Source organism: Schistosoma mansoni, chromosome 1, assembly GCF_000237925.1.
Source record: "Schistosoma mansoni strain Puerto Rico chromosome 1, complete genome".
Classification (NCBI taxonomy): Eukaryota; Metazoa; Platyhelminthes; class Trematoda; order Strigeidida; family Schistosomatidae; genus Schistosoma; species Schistosoma mansoni.
Genome location: NC_031495.1, coordinates 38,506,818 through 38,529,289, shown reverse-complemented (window position 1 = coordinate 38,529,289; position 22,472 = coordinate 38,506,818). Strand labels below are relative to the sequence as shown.

Below are 22,472 nucleotides of genomic sequence, written 5' to 3'. Positions count from 1 at the left end.
TCATATTCTGTCGTCCCAAGTTTTCTTAGAAGTACTATGACTCCAGTCTGCAGAGATCAATACAGAACAAATCTTCATACTTCTTAAACCAAGAGTTAAAAGTAATACCTGCTACACCATCAAAATTAAATTCATGGATTGCATTAATGGGATACTTGTAATTCACCATAAGCAGAGTTTTGTTGGGACAGGCACATTTTCTGCATTAGGGCTTCCATAATTCTGATTTGCGACTGTTCACACCGCTTTTCTTGACGCTCCATATAAGCTTCTAGTTGCTCCGTAGAAACATTCATTGTAGTTTTCCACGTTGCCACTGATAAGTCTTACTAATTGAACGCTGTATTCGGATCCTAAGCTTGTCTCGTAAGCCCTACACGGGGATACAAGACTTATCAAAAAGTAGAGCAAGATATTTGGAATTAGTTGGTAAAAAAATAAAACAAAATGGCTTGATATGAGTTTCGTTCTTTTTTGAAGTGATCAACTAAGAAAAAATTGCAAGTCAAATTATTCTTGGATCCAGTCAAAACTATTTATTCCTAAGCTATTTAATTTGATAACAGACATACCCTCTAGTTTAAAGATACATTTTACTAATGAGTACTAAAGGTGTGAAACCCACATCATGTAAAGCTTCTTGTCGATTGGTTCAACGTATCTGGGATATAAGCAAACTCCATTACAACTATATATTACTTAGCTTTGCAGTATAGTTTACTCTGCATTACCTTAGTGAATATTCAAAAGTTTGGTATCGTAGTGGCTGATATCTACTCATAAAACTGTCAATCTTAACAGTGAGAAAATTTTGGACACAAAACTTTGTATTCAAACAGCGAGAAGCATGTTACGCTTGTATGATTTTGGAATGATCAAGAATAATTGTGGCATAGGATAAGGTTTTCAATGGTATTTTTTCTTCTCTGAGCTGGGTGATTTAATCGTGATGGCTTTTGCTGTCTCTCTTGATAGCACAATCAGTAAAAAATTCAATAAGAAGTGAATTATTGGAACTTCTCCACAACCGACTAATTACTTGATCTGTTGGCTTAGAATTAGGTTGATTGCTGTTCTTAAATCTGCAGCGGTTGTTCGTATGTGTGCTTTTATTTATTTCACCACAGACTTAGACACATATGAACAATAACTAACTGAATTCTAGGTAAACAGAAAAAGTGGTCAGTCGTTTGCGGAGAACTTCTAATTAATCACTTCCCATGGAATGTTTTGCAGATGATGCTGTCAAGAAAGATAATGGAAGCCACCACGATAACATGGTCCAGCTTAGTGAATAAAATGCTATTAAAATATTGTATCTGTACATCATTCCCATCGATGTACATTAAAATACTACATAGTTATTCTCAGTTAAACTGTAAATTACAATAAACTTTTGATCCCAATTTACTTAGCTGCGTCACATTCAGAATGTAGCGGTCATCTTAAGTACCTTCGCAAAGTATAATGACACGTTAACTGTATCACATTTTCATACCATATATTTGAGTAGTCTGAATGGGTTCCTTTGTATTTTATTTTATTTATTTAAACACATAAATATTGGTACAAGGAAGCACCAGATATATATGCGCCTCACAAATCTCATTCGATTTGTGTGAGGGCTGTGATACTGCCCAGGTGCCCAGACTGAAGCAGGTGGTTTTCTTAGGGGGCCACACCTGGAGCCTTTGACCTAAAGATCTGATCCACAAGGCAGTGGGGCATCGTGAGGAGATACAATCCCATGGTAGCCGGTGACCAACGATTGGTTCATACACCATTTGTTCCCTCAGGATACTGGAGTCAGCCCATGTGCACCATTGGTTTGGAATGAGGGTTTTTCAACTCCCCTAGGTGGACTCTCTCTGTATCCACCAACCCGGTTAAAGCGCCGGACATTCGCTTTTCGTCCTCTCAATTTCGTAAACAACACTCGTTGTGCGAGAAGGCAGTGAGTAGGACTTCCCTGGCAGAGGCTATATATTCGCTGGCCATGTGAGATCATTTCGAGAGGGAGAGCGGACTCTCCCCACTCTCGACCGTACCAGGGCATTTGGGAGCGGGTTCCTTTGTTGTCGGACTTATATCGATATATCATTGGTTATATTCCTGTGCAGAGACGAATGATGGCTAGCAGTTTAATCTAGGAAGCGTGTTTCAGCTTATTTGAGATTTGTCAGCCGGATGTATCTGCATCCTAGAATTGAGGTCCATCTCGGGACTCGATCTCTGTACCATTCGCCTACGGTTCATTCACTTAGCTACTGAGTCCAGATAGCCACTGCTTCGTGTGACAGGGTGTTATAATTGTATTTTTGCTAATAAACCCAGCTATTCCTATTGCTCAGTATTCTTATCCGATGACACTCAACAAGACCCCAAGATCAGAACACGTTGAACAGGAATGAAATTGTATTCAAAATGATAATGATAAGTGAACAGCAATCACTAGTTTGAATAACGTTCATATATTTATAGTATATACATAAGAAGCTTCTAGATTTTTCTCCAATAATATGCCCGGGCTGATCGGTTTAGAATTAGCCAATCAGCGCGCAGCAACACCATCATGCATAAAACATGCTTTAATCCAATCTATGTCCCACTAACACCTCCCCCTTGAGCAGATTCGTAGGATCTGGTGCTAGGGTCCAACTGCAACCGAGTGACTGGCTTACGCTTTCTATCTGTCCATCGTCTAGGCAATAAGGAAGTTGTGTCACTCTTTGCTTGCACAGAAACTGACTTGTCTGTTCCGGGCGTTTTGATTTCAAAGGTGTCTAGCAGAACGTCAAGAGGTATTCGATGTCGATTCTCGCTGCTGGCTATCGAAGTTGGTTTCAGTTGATTAGCATGACGTATCCAAACTTCTGAGCCAACTGACACCTCATAAACCACATTCCCTTTCTTTCTCACGATCCGACCAGCTGTCCACGTAGGATGTTTACCACGATAGTCCATAGCAAGTACTTTTTGACCCACCGTGAACAATCGTCTTTGTGCCCCATGGTGTCGATTGAACTGTTTCTCCATCGATAAGTTTCGTTGGGGTTCACGAGCTGGCGTCGGACGGATGACATCGAAATGTGTCCTTATTTTTCTGCCAAGTAACGCTTCCGCTGGAGAGACCCCATTCGTTGTTTGAGGGTTCGGTGTAGAACGGTAGATAAACAAGAACCTCTCTAAGATCTCGTCGGTGGTACCCTCCCCTCTTGATTTTTTTAGGGCATTTTTGAACGTACCAACAAAGCGTTCCACCTGACCATTCGATTGCGGATGGAATGGAGGTGTTCGGATGTGCCTGATTCCATTCTGCTGACAAAATTCTGAAAAGATAGATGATGTAAATTGTGTGCTGTTGTCGCTGACTACTTGTTCTGGAACCCCGAAACGACTGAATAATTGCCGCAGTTTTCTAACTGTGCAGCTTGCTGTTGGATGTTCCATGATGAAGATTTCCGGCCACTTGCTGTATGCGTCCACTACCAGAAGGTAAGTTTGTCCATGGAATGGACCAGCGAAGTCTAAATGTATACGCTGCCACGGTGACTGTGGTATCGGCCATGATTGCAACTCTGCTTTTCGTGATGCTTTTGCTGCCAATGCACATTTTGTACACGAACGGGATAGCTGCTCGAGTTGGGTATCTAATTGTGGCCAGTATACATAACTTCGTGCTAGAGCTTTCATGCGGTTTATTCCGGGATGTCCTGCATGCAGCTGTTCGAGGACTGTCGGTTGCAACTTCTTTGGGATTATGACGCGTTCAGCAAACATGAGACAATCGTCGATGATTGAAAGAGATAATCTGCGCTGATAAAACTGCTGGAGCTCTGTTGAACTGGTCTTCGAGGGCCACCCTTCTAGGTGGAACTTTCTGACTTCTTGTAGAACAGGGTCTCGAAGAGTCTCTTTTCTGACTTCATCTGCGACACTGGAGTGTTTCGGATTGCTGCCGCTACTACACTCCGTATTTCTGGATCAACTGATATCGAGGCAACGATCATGTCCTCCCGTCCAGGATGCTGAACTCCAATAAGTCGTGAGAGGACATAGGCTTGACCGATAGTATTGGTTGATTGACACCTTATGTTAAAGCCGTAGCTCAAAAGCATTATTGCCCAACGCTGTAGTCTGTTAGCTGTGTAGACAGGAATCCCTTTCTTGGAACCGAATATTGCAATCAGTGGTTTGTAGTCTGTCAACAGAGTGAACTTACGGCCGTAAAGCATTTTATGAAATCTTTCGACAGCAAAAATGATTGCCAGAGCTTCCTTTTCGATTTGACTGTAGTTGCGTTCGGATGGGGTAAGTGATCTGGCAGCATGGGCGATTATCTTCTCTGTTTTGTCTGGAAACACGTGTGATATAACTGCTCCAACTCCGTGACTAGATGCATCAGGTGCGACAACAATTTCCAAGCTGGGATCGAAGTGTGTCAAGAGAAGCTTTGAGCTGAGCATTGACTTGACTTTGTCAAAGGATGCTTGACATTCTGCTGACCACTGCCAAGGTTTATCTTTCGATAGTAATTCATTCAGAGGGCCTCTCACTCGATACATTTCAGGCAAAAATGTGCTGTAGTGACTAACTAATCCAAAGAATGACCTTAATGAAGGGACGTCAGTTGGTACGGGCATTTTCTGAATAGCTTCTATATTGGCAGGGTCTGGTCGTCGGCCGTTCTTATCTAGGATGAAACCAAGGTATTTGATCGAATGCATGAAGAAGATACACTTTTCTTCACGTAGTTGGAAACTATACTCCAACACTCGGTTGAGAACTTGGTGTAGACGATCGGAAAGTTCACTGTTAGTGGAACCCATAACTATGATGTCATCTAGATAAGCTGCTGCACCCGGTATGCCAGTTAGCATTGTATCCATTATTTGCTGAAAGATGGCAGGTGCGGTCTTGATGCCGAATGGTAGGCGGGTGTATTGAAATAACCCTCTATGAGTGTTGATAGTCAGAAGCTCTCTACTATCGTCATCTACCTCCACTTGCAGATAGGCATCCGAAAAGTCTATTTTCGCGAAACATGTACCACCATTTAGTTTAGCAAACAGGTCTTCAGGAACAGGTAACGGATATTGATATTCATCCAATGCAGCATTTAAACCCGTTGAGAAATCAGCACATATGCAGATAGTTCCATTGGGCTTCCTAATCACTACAATCGGTGCGGCCCATGCAGAGTAATTAACCGGTTGGATAACACCAGCTTGCTGCAAACGATTAAGTTCCTGATCGACTAATTCAAGAGTGGCATATGGCACAGGACGTCTCGAGCGAAAAATAGGTTTGGCATCTGCTTTCAGGGTTAAATGAGCTTTCACTTTAGTGCAGTGACCAAGGCTATTCTGGAAGACAGCGGCGAATTTTCTCTTTAGATTTTCTAGAACTTTTTCGCCTGTCTTTTTTGCATATGAAGTGGTGTCTAATGATGGACACGACACGTTACAAACGCTGTTGATGTGTATATCCATTAATCCAAGCTTTTCTAACAAATCTAGACCAAGTAGATCAAGGTTCGGTCGTTCTGTTAGATAACATACCCCTTTACAGTTATTTCCATTGAAGGAAAATTCACATTGTAATTCGCCAACTAGTTTTAGTATGCCTCCAGATGCATTTTTAGCCGTTTTTTTCGATGGCTTCATTGGCGGCTTTCCCAGCAAGTTATACGTCTCTCTAGACACTAGAGTAATATCGGATGCTGTATCAATTTGAAGACGAGCCGCTATACCATTAATCTGGATCGTAACATACTTTCTCCGAATGTCATAGTCTGTTTGAAAAGCTGCTACCAGAGAAAGAGATTTAGACTCAGCTGATTTCACCACACGTGAAAGATGTTTATACTTCTTCTTGGGCTGGGACGTACGATTCGGTGGACAATGGCCTTCTTTATGTCCACGTCTGTTGCACACCTGACACTTATGCTTCTTAAATGGACAGAACCGTACATAATGCCAATCGCCGCATAACCAACAGGCATCCGTTGGTTTGTTATAAGTTTTATTGGGCTTCTGACTTTTTAACCTAGTCATAGCATTTACACTACTGCAGGTTAAATTAGAATTTACCTGTTCAATTAACTGATTGTCGTGTCTGATGTTTTGTAGTCGTTTACACTCATCTGTCAATGTCTTGAGTGTGACGTTTGGGTCTTGATCCAAACGAGTTAGAAGTCTGGTTCTAATTTCAGCATCTTGTGGTGACTACAGAGCTTTGATGAATACAAGGCATTTAAATTGATCTTCTGTCAACGAGCGTAACTTGAACCGTTCACACTCTCTGTTGACGACGTCTGCTAGAGCACCATATTCATCGACTTCACGTTTCACCAAATTCAGACACTGATATCTAATACTAAACAATGAGGAAGATTCGCCGAAAATCTCTGACAACTGCGTTACTATCTCCTCGAAACTGAGCTCTCGAGGTAACTTTGGCAATATATGATCAGCATAACGTGCATGCTCATTGCTTCCCAACTTACGCATCAACAACCGAGTCTTCCATGCGTCATCTTGTTGACAGAATTCTATTCTAAATGTATCTTCCCAACGCTTGAACCACGTGAGAAAAGTATTTCCACTTTCGGGATCATATATGAATTCTGGGATACTGCTAGCAACTGCATCACAAGAAGTACTTGAAACAGCATGTGAACTCGAGTTTTGGATGCTAAACTGTTGCATCAGAGTCTCCAACAACCGCATTTGTGCATCAAGTTGTGCTTGCTGTTGTTGTAGTATTCGGCTGAGCTGGTCATCTGATATAGGCATTTTGAATGAATTTTCCTTTTTCCTCGTCTCCACTGTTATAATTGTATTTTTTGCTAATAAACCCAGCTATTCCTATTGCTTAGTATTCTTATCCGATGACACTCAACAAGACCCCAAGATCAGAACACGTTGAACAGGAATGAAATTGTATTCAAAATAATAATAATAAGTGAACAGCAATCACTAGTTTGAATAACGTTCATATATTTATAGTATATACATAAGAAGCTTCTAGATTTTTCTCCAATAATATGCCCGGGCTGATCGGTTTAGAATTAGCCAATCAGCGCGCAGCAACACCATCATGCATAAAACATGCTTTAATCCAATCTATGTCCCACTAACACAGGGTGAATTTTGATTCATATACACCGGTTGCTCGGTTCTTTCCATTGATTTAAATGCTTTTGACTTAGTGCCAATATTAGGGCAATCGGCACATGATGCACAAATGCCAAGAGAGACTGTCGAATAGCAGTCCTAAATATATATGGGAAGATTAGAACAGTCAATATATATGAAATAGTTGTACTGTTTATTGTCCTCTATATTTTCTACCTATTCATAACCTTTTACTGATCTATTCTAGAGCCTATCCGGTTTTATTACATTTCCGAGTTGATTTGTAGGGATACATAGTTTTTTTGAAATACTGAAGCCTAAGCTATTTCCCAACTGTCCTTAGTTTAAATTCTTTAGAGGTAAAACACGTGTTCTCATGTTAGTTTTCTCTAATTACATCCTCCACTGATTACAATTGAGTCCTATTGTAAGTTGTTTAACTCTCTTCAAATAGGTGGTTCCAGCGTAACTTCTGAAATCACATGTACTCCATTACTTTCGTTATGTTTAAAAGAGGAATTTTAACGTATATTTGTCTATCGGTTAACGTTCTGCGATCGTTTATGCCAAATATCATACGTCTTGTGACGTTTAAAACTGTTTCTAGCCTTGACTGGTCTTTTATTATTAGCGCTACAGACTCAGGTTCATGTATTAGCTTAAAGATTACAAGAGAACCCACCAGTTTAGATCTTCATGCATCCTAATATTGGTTATATTTTCATTAAAGGTAATTTAGTTCTGGCGATGTTAGTTGTTATTTTATCATCAGGTCTACAATTATTGTAGTTTGTTGAGCCAAGATCCATCTGGTAAGATCTTTCATGACCGACCTATTTTTACTTAATCAATGCTAATACACCTAAAGTAAAGATGGATAGCGGTTAGCAGTAGGAATCCAGAACGCGCGTTTCGTCCTATCTGGGACTCGTCAGCTGGATATACCTGCATCTCAGATTTGATGTTCATTCTAGGACTCGAACCTAGTACTGTTAGCTTCAAATGCCATCGCGTTATCCACTTAGCTATTGAGTCCTGATTCCACTGCTAGCCACTATCCATCTTTGCTTACAATGCTAGTGAATTAAGGCAATACACACAGTATGATGCACATATGCCAATAAGACACAGTACAATATGCAGTCCTAAACATCAATGGGAAGATTCAAACAAACAATACTAAGTGAAGTTAATACATTTTTATTGCAAATTTTCCACATTATTATATAAATTAAATCGCATGCCAATTAGTATACTCATATATATTTAGTAATAATTTTTTTTTCTTTTCTATGATTTTGTTTAGATTAAAACAGAATAAACAGACCTAAGGAGAACTGGCGGTTATGGAAGAATTGAACTTTTAATAATAATAATAATAATAATAATAATAATAATAATAATGAATAATTCTCCACACATCAATATACCACTACTCTACCATAACGAACAATTTAATTGTTTTGTAAACCAAAAAATGAAGCTTGTTTTTCTTACCTATGCTCAATTAGAAATATATTTCGTTTTTTTTAAAAAAGGTTTTTTAATGTCCAATGTTCAGTGAAATATTTCGCCGTCGGATACTGACTCAGTGGTCTAGAGGTTAAGCGCTCCGGCGCGAGACTGGTAAGTCCTAGTTTCGAATCTCGCGAGGCGAGGTCGTGGATACGCATTGCTGAGAAGTCCCACAATAGAACGATATGGCCGTCCAGTGCTTCCAGGTTTTCCTTGGTGGTCTAGCTTCAAATGACTCATGCTTCCAACTATGAAAATGTAATTGATGATTAAGATCGTAATGATATAGATTTTCTTTGAGAACTATTTGTATCGAGTTTGTTATCTCGTGTGAGTGCGTGTGTGCTCAGTTGATTAATGACGTGATGATCACTGCCAATTAGAGAGGAATGAATTATGGATCAGAGTAATGATACACAAAAGCCGTATGAGTAGTCTTGAGTACTTATCAGTCCTGCTTTCTGTCTAGCCCAGTCAGTTAAGTCCAGAACACCAATAACAGCCTCTGCAATATGAATCATTATTCTCAAACACACTAGGTTTATAAACCAATCAAACAGACCACATCGCATCATAAAATAGAAAATAACATTTGTACAAGATTCAGCCAAAAGTGGCTGTAAATAGGGGGAACAGTAATCAATAAACTAAGGATAACTCTGGAATGGTAAATTGTACAGTAGTAGTCTATGGCTCAAAATAAAAGGAACATGAATATGGATAGTTGAGTTACTTAACAATTATACAATAGGAAATATACGTATCATATTGGTTCATAAATAGTTTCGATAATGCAATGAGAAGACGAAGTTTATCAGAATTATGTGATATATTAGCGCAATACATTTCGAACAATCTGATCACACATATACTTGTTAAGACATTTTTATATGAAAATTAAGAGGTCAACTAGACAGGTTAAGGTAAGAAAATAAATAAAGTACACAAAAACAATGTGATGACTACTCTGGATAATAAATAAGCATTACCAGGGTAGGTTAAGGGTAAGAACAAATTGTTTTTGAACACATAAAGGGGGTTTCAATTTCCGTATAGCTAAGGCTTCAATAAACCTTAGTATACGTCCTTGAAGGCTTTTGTACAACACTACAAATGCTGATTTGATGTCAACCTTATGACCAGTTTCAACTAAATGTTTCGCAATAGAGGAAGATGTTTGTCTATCCTGTGATCTTATTTGACCATTCGAATTCATTTGGTTCTGTAGCCATTTAGGTATGTGTTCCGCCACCCTTATTTGCAAATCACGATTGCTCCTCCCTATGTACGTGTTTCCGCACATACATGTAAATTGGTATACACAATGGGATGTGACACAATCGCTTATGTGCTGTCTAGGTTTTTGGTGAAACATCGACCTTGTCTTTTCAATGATGACAAGTTGAGCTGCATAGAATGTCCTGTTTATGGCTAATTTTAGTCTCCGTCTCAGCATGAGACTATTAGAGTCACTCCTAAATGGTAATGTAATATAAACTCGCTTTTTGGGTGCCAGAAGCGTCATAGGTCTAATCGTATTGCAACCCTTCCAGCGGTTTATGAACTTAAATGAAAAACCATTATTCATTAACGTATTAGTCAAAAGTCTCGTTTCTACTTCAATAGTATCACTAGTACAAATACGATTGATTCTATTGAATAAGCCCTTAATTAAACCACGTTTGTAATGAATTGGGCAGTGACTATGGAAATTAAGGTATTGCCCCGTCCATGTCGGCTTTCTATATATAGAACGTTGGATGGAACCATCTCCTCTTCTACTGATCAGTATATCTAGAAAAGGAAGTTGGTTGTTCTTCTCTTCTTCGCACGTAAGAGAAATATGCTTCTGACTTGTATTGAGTTCTTTTAACAAGCGGTTTACGTCTTCACATTTATCCCCTATGATTATGATATCATCAACGTATCGTCTATACAGACACATCTTTTGGATTGAGTTTTCAGTTAAATTTTCAACATACCCCATGAACACATCCGCCAGCAACGGTCCTAAAGGACTACCCATAGCTACGCCATCAATTTGTCGAAAGTGCTCACCTTGAAATGTGAATTTTACATTGTCAGTGCATAATAATAATAGATCTTTAAGAGTTTCAACAGGAAATGGCAATGGAAGATTATTAAGTGAAATATAGTCACATAAAATATCAATAGTTTTTCTCAGGGGTACATCTGTAAATAAAGTGTTCACATCAAAAGAACACATTGTCTTTGTTTTTATGTTCATATCCTTTAAGTATTTAATTAAATCAAATGAGTCAATCAAGGAGTACTTACAAAATTGATGTCGGATAGGATTTAATACTTTTGTAAGCCATTTCGCTAGTTTGTGTGTAGGTGACCGACACATTGATAGGATTGGACGTAAAGGGATATTAGGCTTATGTATTTTTGGCAATCCATATAAATGAGGATACACCGAACCCATAGGTTTTAATAAATGAAACTCATCCTTGTTTATAGCGTTCATGTTTAACAATTTTGTTAGATTGGAGTTTACTTTCTTTTCTAATTTATGTAGTCCATCAGAGTCAACATCAGCCATGAATTTGCTCTTATCACTGAGAATCAATTCCATTTTATTTATGTAATCGGACTTATTCATAATTACAACACCAGATCCTTTATCGGGTTTAAGTATAATAATATCGGTTTAAAGCTAAATTAGTGGACATAGCGCATCAATTTCACTCCCTTGGACCGAAGCAGAGAAGCATACTAACTTCTCAGCATTTCAAATCCTTAAAAGAATTGTGAAACAATGTCGATATTAAATCCTATTATCCTAGTATTAAATCCTATCCGACATCAATTTTGTAAGTATTCCTTGATTGACTCATTTGATTTAATTAAATACTTAAAGGATATGAACATAAAAACAAAGACAATGTGTTCTTTTGATGTGAACACTTTATTTACAAATGTACCCCTGAGAAAAACTATTGATATTTTATGTGACTATATTTCACTTAATAATCTTCCATTGCCATTTCCTGTTGAAACTCTTAAAGATCTATTATTATTATGCACTGACAATGTAAAATTCACATTTCAAGGTGAGCACTTTCGACAAATTGATGGCGTAGCTATGGGTAGTCCTTTAGGACCGTTGCTGGCGGATGTGTTCATGGGGTATGTTGAAAATTTAACTGAAAACTCAATCCAAAAGATGTGTCTGTATAGACGATACGTTGATGATATCATAATCATAGGGGATAAATGTGAAGACGTAAACCGCTTGTTAAAAGAACTCAATACAAGTCAGAAGCATATTTCTCTTACGTGCGAAGAAGAGAAGAACAACCAACTTCCTTTTCTAGATATACTGATCAGTAGAAGAGGAGATGGTTCCATCCAACGTTCTATATATAGAAAGCCGACATGGACGGGGCAATACCTTAATTTCCATAGTCACTGCCCAATTCATTACAAACGTGGTTTAATTAAGGGCTTATTCAATAGAATCAATCGTATTTGTACTAGTGATACTATTGAAGTAGAAACGAGACTTTTGACTAATACGTTAATGAATAATGGTTTTTCATTTAAGTTCATAAACCGCTGGAAGGGTTGCAATACGATTAGACCTATGACGCTTCTGGCACCCAAAAAGCGAGTTTATATTACATTACCATTTAGGAGTGACTCTAATAGTCTCATGCTGAGACGGAGACTAAAATTAGCCATAAACAGGACATTCTATGCAGCTCAACTTGTCATCATTGAAAAGACAAGGTCGATGTTTCACCAAAAACCTAGACAGCACATAAGCGATTGTGTCACATCCCATTGTGTATACCAATTTACATGTATGTGCGGAAACACGTACATAGGGAGGAGCAATCGTGATTTGCAAATAAGGGTGGCGGAACACATACCTAAATGGCTACAGAACCAAATGAATTCGAATGGTCAAATAAGATCACAGGATAGACAAACATCTTCCTCTATTGCGAAACATTTAGTTGAAACTGGTCATAAGGTTGACATCAAATCAGCATTTGTAGTGTTGTACAAAAGCCTTCAAGGACGTATACTAAGGTTTATTGAAGCCTTAGCTATACGGAAATTGAAACCCCCTTTATGTGTTCAAAAACAATTTGTTCTTACCCTTAACCTACCCTGGTAATGCTTATTTATTATCCAGAGTAGTCATCACATTGTTTTTGTGTACTTTATTTATTTTCTTACCTTAACCTGTCTAGTTGACCTCTTAATTTTCATATAAAAATGTCTTAACAAGTATATGTGTGATCAGATTGTTCGAAATGTATTGCGCTAATATATCACATAATTCTGATAAACTTCGTCTTCTCATTGCATTATCGAAATTTATCAAAGGGACTAATTGTTTTAAATTCATAAATAGTTCTCAGAAGTTACCATTCATAAATCGTTCCGGGATATAACAGAGTTAATTTAACGAAAATTACATCACTTCTTGTTAAATTTCTTTGTTAGACATTAACACCATCAGCTACCGGCTGTGGTTGAGAGGTTAGGCGTTCCTGTGAGACTAAAGGTCTTGGGTTCGAATACCGCGAGCGAGACCGTTGATTCGCGCTGCTGAGAAGTCACATACTAGGACGAAACGGTTGTTCAGTGCTTACAGGTTTTCCATGGTGGCCTAGCTTTAATCGACTCATGAATTCAACTACAAAATTACTGAAATCTTCAATGAAACTAAGTTAGAAAACCACTAAAAATCCGGAAGTACTGGATGGGCATTTCGTCCTAGTACTGGATTTATCAGACAATATTCCCTTTTGTAAATGTTCAGAAAACAACAAAATTCAGTGAATAACTGATAGGCTAGTCGAATTTGTTACACATATCACGTACGTCTGACCAAATACCATCTCGATTCAATTAGTAGGTAAGACATGATAAACGAGGCTTACTATGGCGTGAAGCCCCCTAATGCCTTGATACGGCCGAGAGTGAGGAGAGTTCGCTCCCCCTCTCCAAATGCTCTCACATGACCACGCGTATATAGCTTCTGCCAGGGAAGTCCTACTCACTGACTTCTCGTGGCATTACTGTTGTTTACGAAATTGAGAGGATGAAAAGCGAATGTCCGGGACTTCAACCGGGTTGATGGACATGGAAAGTCTACCTACGGGAGTTGGGAAACCCCGATTTTAAACCAATGGTTCACATGGGCTCCAGTATTCTGAAGGAACAAATGGCGTATGAATCAATCGTTGGTCACCGGTTACTATGGGACTGCATCTCCTCACGATGCTGCACTGCCTTGTGGATCAGATCTTTAGGTCACCAAATACAACAATAACAAGGAGAGATAAAAGACTATTGTAGTTATAAAAAGTTTCTTTTTTTAAATTAAATCAACACAATTAGATAAATGCCTGTAGTAGTAGTAGTAGTAGTATTAAAGAAATAAATTTATCTTTCTCAATAAAAAAAACCAACAATAAACAAACAAACAAGAAGAAAGGTTATTATTGAAAGATGCCATAAGATAGCACATATATATGAATATACTGGGGGATAATAGTATGACGATACGTTAGTAGGTTACTACTACTTAAAACGAATGAGTAGTAGTACATGAACAATAACATGAAGATAAATGAATCTTAAAAATGTTATACACATAGATCTAATTGATTCTTTATTTGTTGTTTGACGTACAGTACAGAATGTAGAATGGAATGTTGTTCCATTGAGAAAGAGAAAATTGAAGATTGATAAACAATAAGAAAACTGTGTGTGTATACATTCAAAACTATATAGGAGTCAGTGAGTAGAAAAGAATTATAAACAAACAAACAGATATTTGAAATGGAACAATGAATTATGACATAATTTCATGCATCTATTTAGTTCTCAGTACTTTTGACATTTCTATTCGATCATGAATTCAAAATTGATATATTAAACAAGAAGGAGAAAGGGCAAGAGGAAGTAGCGACGATGGGCAGACTATTATTATTATTATTATTATTATTATTATTATTATTATTATCCCCAGTTAGTTATATAAGCAATGAAGCAACTAGTAGTAATATGTATAGGTGGTATAAATCTACCAATTTAATATTGGTAGTCATTAAATACAATGTATATATATTCACTAGAAAGGAAGGCCCAGGAGAGAGTGGGTTGGAGAATGCTGGTCGGTGGCCTATGCTCCATTAGGAGTAAAAAGCGTAAGTAAGTAATTAATATATTTACTATCTATATGTTGTATTGAATAGTACTATACGATAAGTGTATGAAGATAATTATATAATTAGTAATGATCATGACAATAGTAAATGAATACAACCAAAAATAAGGACTGAATAAATAATGACAATGAATAGAGAGAGAAAGGAGAGAGAGAGAGAGAGAGAGAGGGTCAAACAATGTTGTTTACAAAGTAATACAATTATCATTATTGCACAAATAAGCTAGTTTCAGTCAAAATGGTCAACAACAATAATAACGAACAGTGTTTATGTTCATTTGTAATACAAGTAATATGAACAGTAGTAGTAGTAGTAGTAGTAATGATATATATATATATATATATATATATATATATATATATAACCATAAAACAAGTTCTCAAGTTCTCAACAACAAACTAAGGAACAAGTTGCACAAAAAAACAAACAGGAAAGGAAAAGAGAACCAACTTAAGTAAGAAGAGTGAAATTAGATCAATTGAGTAACATGATTATTTCTTCTTCTTTTTCTTCACAGCCAATAAAATAAGGTGTACACACGCCCATCCATCCATACACACACACACACACGTATACACCGACAATAATTGATTGATAAATGAACAAAATATGTATATAAATAAATAATAGATAAAGAAAATAATGTAAGTAGAAAAAAAAACACATGAACAATTCATTGATTGACTGATGCATAAAAGGGGGGGGATAGAATGGTTCATCATATCATGGAGTTCTTCCAGTCATTAGTATTGATCATGTGAGCAGAGAGAAAGGAAGAAAAAAGCAAAAAACAAAAGAAAAACTGGAAAGGTTTCAACATGGTAATTTTGGCCTAAAACGATAATACAGCTGATTAATGATAGTTTATGGTCTTAATATTAATGGGCGTAGTATTTGACGACAAATTGAAGCTATCAGGGTTGGCGGTTGGTCAAAATCAGTCAATAATGTACAACCAGAGTTTCTGAATGATCGATAAACTAGATCATATTTTTCGTCGAATGACACTACATTAAAAAAGATTAGATGACACAAAAAGAATGTAATCAGGAGAATATCTGAATAAACATACACTGTGTAAATGATAGTATAATGAAGTAAGGAGAACTAGGCAATATAAACTAATATAAGATGGATCTCAAACAGGCCAATCACAGCTGCTATCTTGATTCGGCAGTCGGGTTTGGATATCATGATGACTTTGTCGAGCTAGACTGATTGGAACACCTGTTGTTTTTGATGCTACAATGTCGTGAAGTTCGATTGAAGAACCGTTTGACTGAAATCAGAGACTAGAAGTTCAAGGGCGAAATCTCAATGCTCACTGTACATATGTACGATGGCAATGAAATATTCCCCTCAACCAACAGGAGTCTCCAGTGATGTTACGTAGCCGAAACGGAACGAAGGAGCTAGAAAAGGTCGATCCTAGGAATAGCCCAGCTTTTCCCAGAGATTTCTATTGATGGTGACAAGGCCTCAAAAGTGTGAGGTTAACTAACCTAGAACCACTCACAAAAAGATTGCGTGAGACCGGCCAATGGTATGAGATTAATTTAAAGCAATGAAGAAATACTGTAGTGGACGAAAACTTGATGCGGAAAACCAATTGATTGTTGAATGCAAAATTACACCGTTGCTTAGCAAAATATGAAAATTATACATTAAATACATCATTTGTACATCTTCCATCAGTTGTCCTTTATCTACTACATTATTCCTCTAATTTTGTTGTTATTGTGATTGTTCTGCGATTCCCCTTCTGTTCTCATTACAATCTTCTGCTGCCAGGCATTCCACTTCTGATTGGAGCTACATACTATTCATATCTGTCAGCATAAGTAGTATGCACCGCAATACCTCCATCTAATGACTTAATTGTAGTGGATGACTAAAAGTGATCAATCGTTTGCAATGGAACTTATAAAAATAGTAACAAGCAGAGAGAAAGAGCTGTCAAATAAATGGTCATTGGTAAGCGTTATAACGGAAAGCAAACGATGTTGTGGATTCTATATCAGATCACTTGATACTAGGTTGGGGGGTACTAGATCAATCGATTCAATAAATCACGATACTTAGGCTTAGTGAACAGTCTAATTGATTAACAAGTAATAGAATAAGTAAGGTGAATAAAGTAGGCAAACATTCACCATGCGTCGTTCATGGAAAAAAGACTGTGGAACATCATTGTAATAAAATTTATTCAGACCAATACAACCCACCAGGTAGAGATTCGTATAATTAATGTTGAACCACACTCTAAATGTAAGGACTAATGATATTATCTGGTTGCTCAAATCAAATTAAGTGGAGTAGGACGCGAACCTGAAACCTGGTGGTCAAAAGCCGAATACATTTACAGCTAAGCTACAGCTCCACTACTTTAGATTAGAATAACAAAACAGAATGGTCAAATGTATAACGTTAATTAGTTATCAACTGAAAAGACGATACAAAAAAGTACAAGTATTTATAAACAACTGTTTACGTAAGATACTCAATGTTCGTTGGTTGGACACTACCAGCAACATCCTACTATGGAAGAGAACAAACCATATTTCAGATGAGGAGGAAATTAGGAAAAGATGCTGGAAGTAGATAGGATATCCATTATGGAAATCACGAGGCAAGTGCTAACTTGGAATGCTTAATTGAAACGAAAAAGAGAATGGTCAAAGAACACATTGTGACGAGAATCGGAAGCAGACATGAAAAGGATGAATAGCAATTGAAAAGGATTGCCCATGACAAGGTTGGATAGTGTTGGTGGACCGCCTATGCTCCTCTACGAAGGGCAGCAGGTGTAACTAAGTGGAGTCAGTCAGTCAGCTACAACGTAGGATCAGGCACATATATGCATCGGTCCAAGTTTCCATACCTTGTTAGCACAACAAGATCAGCATCGGATTCATAGAAATAGTTAATTTAGTGGTGGTAATATATAAAAGATAGGTTGTATATAAGGATATGGTATAGGAAGAAAGAAACATATGAAGCAATTTTAATCTTAAGGTTTAAGGGAAGATAAAGAGTGTATACACCTATACCATTGTGATCGATTCTGAGCCATGTCACCTACAGTCTCCAACCATTGGTCACGATAGTCACGCGGACCCCAACCAAGTAGTCTGCATCTGCCAACATGGCTCAGACTAGAAGTTAGTGACTTCAAGCTTTGATGCCATGTTTTGGTTTGGCCGTCCCTAACTCTTTTCCAACCATCCCCTACACTAGTCAGCATAGCGCGTCGTGGTGTAAAGACGATACGTACATACAACTTTTTATAAAATGACAATACAAGTAATAATAGAGAAGCAAGACATTTACACATATATACAAATAAATAAGTAAATAAGCACGATTAACAAACATCTAAAGAGGGAGAGAAAACAAACACCTACTTAGATCCAACGATGTTCGAGACAATGCTTGTACAATTAGGAATAATAATTCACGATATAGTGAATTTTCTAAACATGCTGTATAACATTCAATACTACCACATCGAATTGGTTGATTTAGTTTATTTCGTCTCATTTTAATATTTCCTGTCTCTATTGTAGATTGTAATTGAATATGATTTGTATTGTTTGAATCCAATTGATTTTTGTTTATTTCAGATGATATTTGTGTTTGTATTGATGATGGTATAGTTGTTGTTCCGATTGATGTTAATGGTGATGACGACGATGATGTTGATGATGAAGATGGTGGTGGTAGTGATTGCGATGAAAATGTTGTACATGATTGTGTAATAGTTAATGGTAATGAAGTATTAAATTGTAAATGTGCACGTATTTGTATAAGATATTCTAAAGCAAATCGCATATTATCATATTTAATAGCATTGATTAATTGATCAATAGTGGCATGAATTGGACAACAACTATTCCCATTACTATTCACAGTATCTTGTGAACTAGGTATTCTAACCAAAGACCAAGGTGAATTTTGATCTATATTATGCAGGAGATGAAATGATAAATAAAACATTGAATATAACCTTGAGTGATACAACTAATTCAAAAATCTACTTAGATAATGCTATATATATGGGTGCGTTCGCACTCACTTTGTGTGGCGCATATGTATCTGGTACCCTTTTGTACCAGTATGCATGTGTTTAAATAAATAAAAAATAAATATCCGAACAAAGAATGATAGTGATGAATGTATTTTTTAATTATATCTCAATGAGTAGAAAAATTGTTTTTCTAACGTTTCGTGACTCGATATAAGCCACTTCTTCAGAGTAAATGAATAGCCGATATTGAGTTAACACTATTTTAAATAGACCAAATTGATATGGTCCACCCTTGCTAGTGAATCTATTGGTGAACGATTGCTCAACTTCGTGGATTGGTTGGAGTTAGACATAAACACTATCGGACACCGGCTCAGTGGTCTATCGCTTAAGTGCTCTGGCGCGAGACTGGTAGGTCTTGGGTTTGAATCTCGCGAGGCGAGGTTGTGGATGCGCACTGCTGAGTAGTCCCACAATAGGACAAAACGGCCGTCCAGTGCGTCCAGGTTTTTCCTGGTGGTCTAGCTTTAATTGACCCACACTTTCAATTATTCTTACATAGACTTCAAACTAATAAGTTCAGAAAGTCAATGAAGGAAGTTCTTTAGAACCCGCCCTATAAGAGATCTGAAAACTGAAATAGATTAGTAGTGACAATTGTGCTAATTTTAATAGTTGAATTCATTAGTTGATATAGGCTAGACCCCGTTTAAAACCTCGAAGCACTGGACAGCCATTTCGTCCTAGTATGGGACTCCTAAGTAGTGTGTACCCACGACCCCGTGAACCCAGGACCTTCAAACTTGTGCACGAACACTTAAGTCTTGGACTAATGAGCTAGCATTCAACAGCGTTAATGTCTAACTTCAATCGATCCATGATCTTGAACAACCCTTCATCTATTGTCTGAGAACGATAACTGTCTCCACCGACAATTGTGTTAATCGAATAGTGTACCTGAAAAGCCCAAGAGCCGAGTCTAACAATATCTTTTTGAGAATGGTTTTTAATGGACTGTCGACTTTCCAAACCTTACAATTGGCACCAGAAACACATGGGGACGTTGTGACATTTTAAGATCAATCTCCTGTCGGTGGAAAGAAAGTATCTTCAAATATGTGAGTTGACCAAGAGAAACATCAAAATGACGAGATATTATAAGAAAAATTGCAGTACGAACTCCCCTTCGAACCAAGTCATATGATTTGCTTGTGATGGTAGAACATTATTGAAGCCTTTAAGCCAAGATAAGTTAAATTCCATCATTACTATAGGCACGCGTGATAATCACCAAACCAAGGTTGGAGGCACAGATGGAGAAATGCATAATAGATGCAAGTTCAATATTCTGTCGCGTCATACTTCTTTTAATTCTATATTATGAAGTGTAATCAACTATCTGATTCAAACCATAAACGTGTTTATAACACCAGGAGTTTTGTAGAGATGGTCAAGTTTTCATACTTTACATCACGGACTGACTTTAGTTAGGGAACCAAAGAAAACGAGGAAGCACTAGACAGCAGTTTCATCTCGTATGGGATACCTCAAAAGTGCAACATTACTAACCACACCACCGAGGAAGGAATCCAAGATTGATAGATTTCGCTGAGAGCGCTCAACCTTCACACTATTGAGTCGAAATACGACGGTCTTCATGTCTAACATCGAACACTTAAAGATATATAGCGATAAATAACTGTCTCGCAACAGGCATGGTTGAACTGCACTAGTTACGGCTTATAATTAGAACTTCTGGGATTACCTATCAAATTTAGTCAGTAGTGAGCACATAATTACTATTACTAGAAAAGGTATGTAGAGATTGTCAAGTTTTCATAGTTTACATCAGGGACTGACCTTCATTACACAACTAATGAAAATCAAGAAGCGCTGTATAAAAAACCAAAGCTTACCTGAATTTCTAAAATTGGACCAATATTTATACAATGAATTTCTCATAACGCTTCGTACAGGATGTGTTGCATTCCAACGTAATGATATATATACAGGTAAATTGGGGGATAAATGAACTTGCTAGTATTGTTAAAACAATAAAAGAGAGAAAAGACAATTAATTACATTTTCGATGTCATTTACGAAAACTGACAATTTATGAACATGACAGATACATAACTGAACCTAGCATATCATATGATCAAGTAACGTGATCCGGTCTATTAGTCTGATATTTTAATGTACTATTGAGAGATCCAGGATCAAAGTGTTTTTGTTTAGTACCATAGAAGTTTATTCTTTACCATCATAAAAAAAATAGTAATACCAAATTATCTTTGAATTCTTTTGAACTGTTAAGTGAGAAAATTCAATCAATCAAACTTACCTATCTGCACATAAATGTGATGTGACAGGTCAGTGCTTAAGATGTTCAAGTTTCAACCACTAATTCACAAGTTGAAAACCTTCTCCACCTAATTCAGTCCGGGCAAACGCATAGTATCTATCACTAGCTCTTACACTTAAAGTCCAGCACGAAGCCAAGTACATAAAACTTTAATTACCATGCGAGCTATGGGATTAAAGTTGTTATTTTTTTAACTAATTAGGTGTGATTGTCCGTGAAAATAAACTTCTTTGATCTAGACACGGTCAAATTCACTTCTGTGAAGTTGAATTAAAGTATGTGTGTCTAGTTCAAACAATGAAAAAAACATTGGTTAACTGAAGTTTTGGAAATATTACATAAAGCGAATGTCAAGAATAAGTGTAGTAAGTAAAATTTTGATGGTCGATTTCATAAGAAAAAATTAGCCAATCCAGGCCATATTTTTCTACCCAACTCACGTATAATCTTTTCAGAAATCGCTAGTATTCTAAGCTTCGACAGGCAACGTTTGTCTTAAAGTTTGGATCAAGAATAATCCTAATCCCTATTGGTCCAAAATGTACGCCTTTCTTCTGGTTCAATCTTCAGCCCGATAGTAGAACATGGCAAGCCATAGTATAGCGGTACATATATCTCAAACACTTAAAGTTTACATAAATTTGACCATCAGAATGCAACGCACTTCAAATAAGACATTATATTTCAAAACGTAATCATATGATAAGTAGCCAGGAAGGGAGCAAACAATACATCATTCACTAGCGATCGTTAAAAAAATAATAACAACCAACGAGTCCCAAATAGAACGAATCGTGCGTCCTAGATCTCACTGCTAGTCACCATCCGTTTTCGCTTATAATGCTTGTGGTTTAAAGTAATATCGAGGGGACCCGCAAAGGATGCACATATACCAATAAGAGACTTATCAATTATAGTACTGAAAACGTCAATGGGGAGATTCAACACAACCAATACAATAATGAAGTAGTTGATTGGTTCAATGCAAGCTCACAATACTCGCCTCCTCCCTACACCTTTCTAACAACAATTATTTCATGAAACCAAAAATTGATTTCAATAATAATCAAAATAGTAACTTACATAGTAAGCGAAGATGGATAGTGTTAAGTTCATTAAATGATTGTACTTAAATGAAAATAAGTTATGAAAGTATATCAGAATAAATTATTAATTCCTTACCAATTGAGTAGCTCAGTGTAGGATGATTT

General features: G+C 37.1%; 1 protein-coding gene across 1 annotated transcript in view; it reads right to left on the bottom strand.

The window, feature by feature from the left end:
• Positions 1 to 15,733: 15,733 nt before the first annotated feature.
• Smp_125290 (IPR001194 DENN,domain-containing protein) overlaps positions 15,734 to 22,472 on the bottom strand; it is a gene marked incomplete at both ends in the record, with an annotated part of 71,900 nt that continues 65,161 nt past the window's right edge. The window contains 3 exon segments of the mRNA XM_018794334.1: positions 15,734 to 15,876; positions 18,274 to 18,426; positions 18,667 to 18,828. Coding sequence (XP_018648757.1) covers positions 15,734 to 15,876; positions 18,274 to 18,426; positions 18,667 to 18,828 — 458 coding nt within the window.